Source organism: Schistocerca cancellata, chromosome 1 (assembly GCF_023864275.1).
Source record: "Schistocerca cancellata isolate TAMUIC-IGC-003103 chromosome 1, iqSchCanc2.1, whole genome shotgun sequence".
Lineage (NCBI taxonomy): Eukaryota > Metazoa > Arthropoda > Insecta > Orthoptera > Acrididae > Schistocerca > Schistocerca cancellata.
In genome coordinates this window covers 867,855,375-867,863,821 of record NC_064626.1, presented here as the reverse complement: position 1 = coordinate 867,863,821, position 8,447 = coordinate 867,855,375, and the positions used below count along the sequence as shown (strand labels likewise).

Genomic DNA, 8,447 nt, shown 5'->3' with positions numbered 1-8,447 from the left:
AGCCCAGTTAAATATGGCGCCAGGAAAATAGCTATTACAGTTTATGATTTAGTCAGCTTAATGGCTATTTCTCTTCAATTAGACGAGGTGTAAATAGCTTCAGTTTAATATTTATATTTATCTTTCCTGTAGAAAAAGCTACATTTTCCATATTAGCCGAAAATTTTTAAAGACAATACGAAACCCGACAGCTCAAGCACGTTTCAAAACTGGTTAGACTTACATGGGAGCGAAAGTCGATTGCCGAACTGGAAAACTGGCAACCAGAAATGGATTTCCAGAATTGATTTTGAAGTGTTTACATGACCACCCAGAAGTGGTGTTGGAAAATCGGTTTACGAAATCCGGTTATGGAAGCCCCATGTGAACGCGCTGAATGGCTACCTCTAGTCACATGATGGTGAAGTGTCAAGGACTCTCATAGCCCTTCAGTGCCATGCGACTGATAACGTCATCTGTAAACAAACGAGTTGCAGACAAGAAGCCGTATTGCATGAGATTTCCAAGCGATCTGCGTCCGATCACCCTCACACTCGTACGACGTACGAAGCGATCGATCGAACATGTGACGGATCGCAGCTACGCGTTGCGCGAATGTGGGGCTCCATCACAGCAGTATAATAGGACCATAGCTCACTCTGTGGTTACAAAATAGGCTCTAGCCCCAAACCAGCATCACGTAGGTGGTGTCAACTATACTGGATAACACAGTAGGAAAATCTGAGCATGGTGTACTGCACATGTCGCCAACATCAAATGGGAAATGCCACGTGACTTTAATATACAAGAAAAGATTGAAACTTAAATGTTCGGTATTTGTTCTGTTTTGACCCATTTATTTATTGGCAATAGCAGTCGTAAACAATAGTCGCAAGTACAGGTGGAAATCACAATACGGATCTTGAAAAGCATTTGACTCGGTAGACAGAAACATTTTCTAACAAAAGTAAGATCAAATGTGATATAAAACAAAACTCGTGACTGGTTTAAGGACTTAGTGGTAGACAGGAACCAGAATGTTGAACTCAGAATCTTTAACAGAAGTGAAAGTAATTTCAGCCTTGCCCCAGGGAAATTTATTTTGTACACTAATGTCCTGGAAGGCAGTTTCAATAGTGGTCTCAGACATTTTACTGATAATGCAGTTATCTATCATGAGAAATATCTGAAAAAAGCTACACAAGTATCGTCATAGCTTGAAAAACTGCTTCGAATGTACAGAAATGCAAAATTGTGCACTTACAAAACGCAGAATCGTAGCTAATACCCGACGACTACAATATCAGTGAGTTGCAGTTGGAATCATTCAACTCATACAAATGGGTATAACATCATTTGTCCGTATATGAAATATAATAATTACATATATTCAATTGCAGTAAAGAAAACAGCAAACTGTTGTTCATTGCTTGATTACTTTTAAAAATTTGCAAAGGAGATTGCTGACATCATGTGACCAGTCCTAGAGTATTCTTCACGTGTGTGGGATCCTCTAAATAGGACGAACAGGCTATACTGGACGTATAAAAATAAGTACAGCACGAAGCATTGTTACGAAAATGCTGAAAAATCGGAACGGGAAACAGTTGAAAGTAGGCCTTATCTATCCTAAAAGCCGTAGTTAATTAAATTTCAAAAATCAGCAAATAATACTAGATTATAATACAGCCACCCACGCCAACACTCCCGCAAGGATCACACAAAGACAAGATCAGACTAATTACAGAGCGTACACAAGCATTCATGTAGTTATATTTCCCGCGCTTTATTGGCGAATGGAACGGAAAGAAAACCTATGGTACTGTGGAAAACATTTTCTACCTTACATTTCACAGTGGTTTGCGGGGTATGGATTTAAATTTAGATGTTTAGCTCTACAGTAACATCATAATCATACGGATTTATTCACTGGTCTGTCTACTATCTGCTGCTGTGCATCGGGGGCGACAGTCAGCTGTTGTCTCACAGTACACACAATAATCAGCTGTTTGAACACCCTGTTGTGTGTCGTCACGTATAAATAAGACCATGGCATCTGCATCGAGCACTAGCGCGAGAAGCTTGTTTCTGGATTCGAAGATGCGTTTAGCGGAGAGAGTCGGTGTGAATGTGAGCAATATTGGTTCGGTGGCTAGACAAATCCAGAGGGGTTCGAAGTCAAATGAGGTGTGCTCTCTAACGGGATAATATTTTGGTGTGCGACTGGTAAAACGTTGTTAACTATTTACTGTGTTTCAGGTGTTAATGCACGCGGCAAGAAATTTTGCGCTGCAAGAACATTCGATTGATAATTCTGAGGCGGTAAGAACAGCATCAGCAGAGCTTTCTATTAGATTAGTGGACGGTGGGGGGGGGGGGGGGGGGGGTTGGTTGGTGTTATATCTGGGATTAAACTGTTTCTGCAAATATTTTGATTCATTGTCATTATACAAAAGCAAGAAAACTCGACTATTATGCAACTTAGTTATTTGAACGCAGCTTCCGTATTTATTATTCAGTTTGAATATTTCGTAAAAATGGAAAACACAAGTTTCGAGAAAAGTTCTTTCGTTTATAAACTATAGGAACCTACCATCAGAGATTAACTTTCAGATAAATAGGCAAGCAGTTCGCCAGAACCAACATAAGGATAGTACTGCTTATGTCACTTGCTCTCGTAGTGTAAAAAAAGTTTTGCGCCCCAAAAATTGAAGGTATTGTAAGTGTCAGTTTTTGGTACAGTTTGTATAACAAAAGTTCCAGTAAATATAAGGATGGCAAGCAAACAATATGCTGCCAGTGTATGTACACGCACTGTGACAATAAAATTGACAGACCCTTAGGGATCTCAATGTATAACAAAACCCCTCGTAATTCCTGATTCGGAAATACTTTTTCATATATTTTGCCTGCTATGGTGCACTGGTAAGGACAGTGACAACAGATCTGGTAGAACTGGGGTCCTGATCACCATTGAGTCAATTCAGACAACAAAACTGTCTACATTTGTCTGATACATAGCAGAAATGTTTTCAAATGTGGATTAAAGACGTTTCTCTTAAACAACTCTTCCTGTGTGATAAAGGAATTTCTTAATAGAAAGTGTTACCAGTAAATATTTTTTGTGTGAAATATTTATTCAGTTGACATGTTTCATAACGTTAGTTATGATTATCGTTTATGAACATATGAGCTGTAGCTTTCCTGTGGCTTCACTAGAACACACAATACAAATGCTGGGATAGTGAGGGATGCTGCTGGTCACCTTCCCCAATTACAGATTGTCATCCATATCTAATAGCAGACAGGCTATAAATACCTAATATTTCTTTTTTCCTGCATTTTGTTCATAGCTGCTTAAAATACAAGTTTTGTCCCTTGACATTATAGTTCAGTTAAACAGAAATGCATGTTCCTGCTTTTATTAAACTTCCCAACCTCTTAGTGATTACTTAGCAGATAACTGAGAGAACCCCATTCACATTCAGCCACTGCAACACAATACTGTCATTTGCATTGATGGTAATGGCATTAATTTACTTACAGAATCTGCGAAAACTGCAGCTGATAGCAGCACATCTTGGGTACCAGCAAGAGTCATTAATGAAGAGTGCTATGCTGGTGGAAGAGGTCAAAGAACAAGTAAGAGCTATGCAGCGATGACATACAGTTTCCAATTGAAGGCTGTGACTCAGTTACTTCAAGTTAAGGTTGTATTGTCGACCAAAATTACAAACTATTTCTCTGATGCAGAACTGCTGTGACATTAGTTCACAACTAGTCTCTGCAAGGAAAATCTAAACAAACAGTTTAGTTGTGTTTGCACATCTACCTGTTTTAAAATGTCTTTGATTCTCTGTAGGACTAGTTTTTGAGATGTGACCCAATGCACAACATTTTGAGATTTACTGTTATCTTGGGATAACACACAAATGCCCCATGTACTTTCTTAGCCTCTGAAACAAGTGACAAGTAATTTGAAAATGTAGTTCATGTGAGAGTGTAACTTAAAGTTTGTGGATTAATGTTAAGATACTTAAGCATATAATCATCTAATACATATATGGAAATTCATCATAGGTTGTATAGTTTTATGTATTGAGCATGTGTTGATAACTTTTACTATTATCAATGTAGTTAGGTTTATTGAAACCTTGTGGCTACTGCTCATTAGAGCTATATTGTGTGCACATTGTACTCAGATATGTAATGTAAGTAAATATTCAGATACTTGATTTGAAACCTTATTAATAGGCATAATCACAAATGTTGAAGTAATTATATTTGTTCATGCATTTAGTAAATGTAAATTGCTGCTGAGAAAACTAGGTGCATTGAAAAAGTTTGTAAATAGCTTTAGAATGTCAACTGGCATAGCCTGTAAATTGTATAAACTATATAATAATGGAAAGAACTTGGATTCCTTTTTTATAGTAATTAGCTTTAGAATGAATCTGTGTCATTATAAATGAGAAAGATAAACACCAAATATTCCTAAATGAACAAGGTATTGTTATTAAACTTGGTGGCCAATAAAGTAAATGTTCCATCATTTTTGCCATAGCTGTTATTGTCCCCTAACATTATTTTTTTTCCTTATTGAACATGATTCCCAATTGACATTACTTTATTTTTCTAGTGTTTTAATGTACATATTGGATTTTTCGCTTTTTAGTAACAGTTTGAATTACTGATCATTGAATTTCAGTGCTTCACTGTATCTGGTAATCTGAATTAAGCAGAGTTCTTTCTTCTTTTCTAGAGTTATCCACTTTGTCAGATTTGAGGGGGGGGGGGGGGGGACTTTGTACTGTAAGATTAAATTGAAGAGTTAGTTTTTCCATCTGCACTGTGAGCTTTGTAAATGTCCCCAGTTAGAAAATTTGTGTCCACGTTTATTAGAACATCATGGAAAAATTTGAAGTAAATTGGTCAAAAACACTTTGAGAACTTTGGTAACAATGTTAGTGACTTGGTTTTATGTAGTAGTGTAGATTACTTGACTTATCCCATACCCACATGGATCAACACACATTTTTTCTTCTGTGATGTGTTCTACAGCCTGAGGATCTCCTTCCTATGGATCTATGAAACAAGAAGTGAAACTATTGTAATCTAATCTTGTTGGGAAATCAGCTTTATGATAAAACCAGCAAAAATGGGTGATTACTAAGTTATAAACTGCACTTGGCTTGAAAATAAAGCCAATTTTGCTCCCGCATAAGCAGGTTTCTAAGAGTACAATAAATAAAATGAACTATGTGCACATAATCATACGTCATAATCGTCTTAGAAACTGTTAAACCAGGCAAAAATACAGTTAGTGTTTCCTCTGTTGGTAATGTTTCTTAGTTACTTTGTTTCCAATTTTTGAATATATATTAGTGGCACTTATATTCTGCCCTAATGGATTAAACAATAGAAACATGAATACAGAAAAGGTTAGGATGCCATGCTTCCTTGGTTCATACATAACACTTGCCAAATAACTTGTGGCTCACTTTTGCTTTTGTACCGTGACAATACACGTACAGATATTAAAGATGGTGAGAAACACCAATAAGAAAATAGGTCAGTCACTTAAACCTACACGATGTTGGTGTAAATCGTAACTAAAAATCTGTTTCGCGAGGTGTGCAACTTAAACTGAGGATCTACACTGTGCACACTTTATGCACTGTCTTTTATATATACAAGAAAATCTGCTGCTTGCAGAAAGATTTTAGTTCTTTAAGAAATTTTTCATAGTACTTAGCATTGAGTTCTTTTGTCGCACTCCAGTCGTAATACGTGGTGCAAATTGGCTTGTACCCTTTACCCAGAATCAGTTTCACAGTTATTTGACATCCCAAGAGGATTGATGTTTTGTTACAAAATATTATACGGATCTTTACAACATAAAATTCATAAAAGGATAAATCTTTTGGATATTTTTAATGTAACTAGGACCGACTTAATGTACAGCACATTTCCTTACATGTTAATCATCCAATCTTTAGGAATAATCATTAAGTAATCATAGTCATATACATAACACATAGAGAGACAATATAAATAATGAAAATTCTTTAGACAGACAACATTAGTGACACATTTGTTCACACTTTGATACATAGACTGCATTTACACTCCCATTTCTGAAATAATTCTTTACATGTTCATTAAAACTTTTTAAAGCATTAAATTACAAGACAAATTATATGCCCCTTTCTGATCTTTCGTTTGAGATAGCTTGGGATAGATTTTTAACAAAATCGTCTTGCCTACAGAAATGTCCGCTTGTAGCCTCACTACTTGTCATATGCATTTTTTCTTAATGTAGCATTAGTATTTAGTGACACAAGTGCTTGGCAAGATTTCTCCTCCCCAGTGATGTTGTTCCTAGGTGTATGAGGAAGTCGATCCACCTCCTCGTTTCTCTCCTCCGTTCCTAGCTTTATCTCATTAGGTGTATGTCTCATGGAGATGCGCGGCAAGTTGTTGACAATCTACTAAAAAGGCATAACAAATTTTACCCTTATGGCTTGATGGTTAAGTGTGCACATTCAGGTAAACCGTTTAAACTCTTGAGTATCTTTTCGGTTAGATTTATTTCCAGATGAAAATGTGAGATTAGAATGTTTTATGTAATGATCTTCCAAGAGGGTTTGCCAAGTTTTTTTTTTTTTTTTTTTTAGTAAAATTTGAGGCCGTGTCAGATAGTATTACATTTAGTTTTCCAAACTGAGGCAAAGAATCATCTTTCAATGTTTTCACTTGTAGGTACTGCACCTATGGATTTTGTGACATATGGTCTGACATGTTTCAATGGTAAATCATGGAACATGTTTCGACAGTAAATCATGGATTGCCACAAGGTATTTAACACCTTCTCTAGCTTGTGGTAATGGACTGGCCGTGTCAGTGGATGATGTTTCTCCTGGTTCAGTGTTGAGGCTTAGGTGCAATGGTACTTTGCTAGATAGGCTTATAGGAGTCACCTTCTGACATAAGAGACAAGTGGATAATAGATTATGCTTGTGCCTGTTAAGGTTAGGGAGATAATGGTTAAGTGCAATCTTTCGTTTGCACGTCTCCATCCAAAAATGCCCCACACAATATGCGTGTGCCAGGTCAGGTAGTCTTGTTAGACATTTGGGATGCATACACACCACTGTTTGGACTCATATGTTTATTCCGATGGAACAGTACATTATTGTTCAACTTGTAAGATTTTGCAAGTCTGTCAGATGGTTGTTGTAGCAAGATCTGCTACACCTTATGATCTGCATCCTGCAAAGCCTGCATATTTCTGCACACTTCAAGGCAATAACGACAATAACAATGATTTATGATCAGTCAACTGCTCAACTAGTTCCGTGAACATAGGTAACATTTGGTGCAACTTGGAAATTGTATCTGCAACAGTAGTTTCACTGCCCTTCTTATGCACAATTTCAAAACCATATTCCTGTAAAAATGAACACCATCTAACTAATCATGAGTAGAGCAATTAACAAGTTAGGAGAAAATCGAGTTCTTCGTGACCACTGAAAACACTGATACGTTGACCATAAATGTAGTAGTTAAATTTCTCGAACAACCAGACTACAGTGAGAGCTTCAAACTCTGTCGCAGAGTATGATCTTTCACGTTCATCCAGAGCTCTGCTGGTAAAACTGATGATATAGATTTTGGTCTTGCTGTCCTTCACTGTTGTGTGAACTATGCAAGCACCAAGCCCAGAGCAGGATGCATCTTATGCAAAACAAAAAACTTTCTCCATGTCTGGGTGGTGTAATATATCTGAGACACTATAGCTTGTTTAATTTTATTAAATGCTTTGTGACATTGAGCTCTCCAAATTTAGGTATCAATTATCTTTAAAAAAGTCAAAAATTGTTGACTATTTAGTAGGTGATTTGAAATGAATTTTCCAAAAAAAAGACATTAAGCTAGTCCCAGAAATGCTTTTAACTGCTTTTTTATTCTTTAGGAAGGAAATTTTCAATGGCTTTATTATATCAAGATAAGGGAATCCCTATCGGAGATATGAGATGACCTTGAATTTTATTTCATCTTTTGCAAATTCTGATTTATTGAGGGTATCCGCAACTCGTGAATCTATAAATTTCTGTAACACTCTATCCAGTAACGCAGCATGCTCCATCCATGTAGATGTAGCAATTAGAAAGTTATCTGAGTATACAGTGACTTGTGCAGCATGTCAGCCGGAGAACAGCGCCAAGGGCAGGAAAAACTACCACGGAGATGACATTAACCCATACGGCAGTACCTGAAATTGGTATAACCTTCCTGAAAAAAATGAATGCAGTGTACTCTCTGGAATCTTTCGATAAAGCCACTTACCAAGAGGTTGATCAGAGATAGATTGCTCTGTGGAACCTTTGAAGTTGCTCTTTGTGCACTTCAGATCTGGCCTTAATGGGCATATTGATCTCATTAATTGAATAGGCTTCCAAAACCAA

General features: G+C 36.8%; 1 protein-coding gene across 1 annotated transcript; it reads left to right on the top strand.

Moving 5' to 3' along the window:
• Positions 1-1,956: 1,956 nt before the first annotated feature.
• On the top strand, positions 1,957-4,521 carry LOC126162538 (BLOC-1-related complex subunit 7). Its single transcript, XM_049919117.1, has 3 exons — positions 1,957-2,166; positions 2,239-2,301; positions 3,526-4,521. The coding sequence occupies exons 1-3, from the start codon at positions 2,029-2,031 to the stop codon at positions 3,640-3,642; spliced, it is 318 nt and encodes a 105-aa protein (XP_049775074.1). The 5' UTR covers positions 1,957-2,028; the 3' UTR covers positions 3,643-4,521.
• Positions 4,522-8,447: the final 3,926 nt, after the last annotated feature.

Coding starts and splice junctions, on each gene's coding strand:
- LOC126162538 (XM_049919117.1), top strand. CDS start 2,029: ATGGCATCTGCATCGAGCACTAGCGCGAGAAGCTTGTTTCTGGATTCG. Junction 2,167..2,238: donor GGGGTTCGAAGTCAAATGAG/GTGTGCTCTCTA, acceptor ACTGTGTTTCAG/GTGTTAATGCACGCGGCAAG. Junction 2,302..3,525: donor CGATTGATAATTCTGAGGCG/GTAAGAACAGCA, acceptor ATTTACTTACAG/AATCTGCGAAAACTGCAGCT.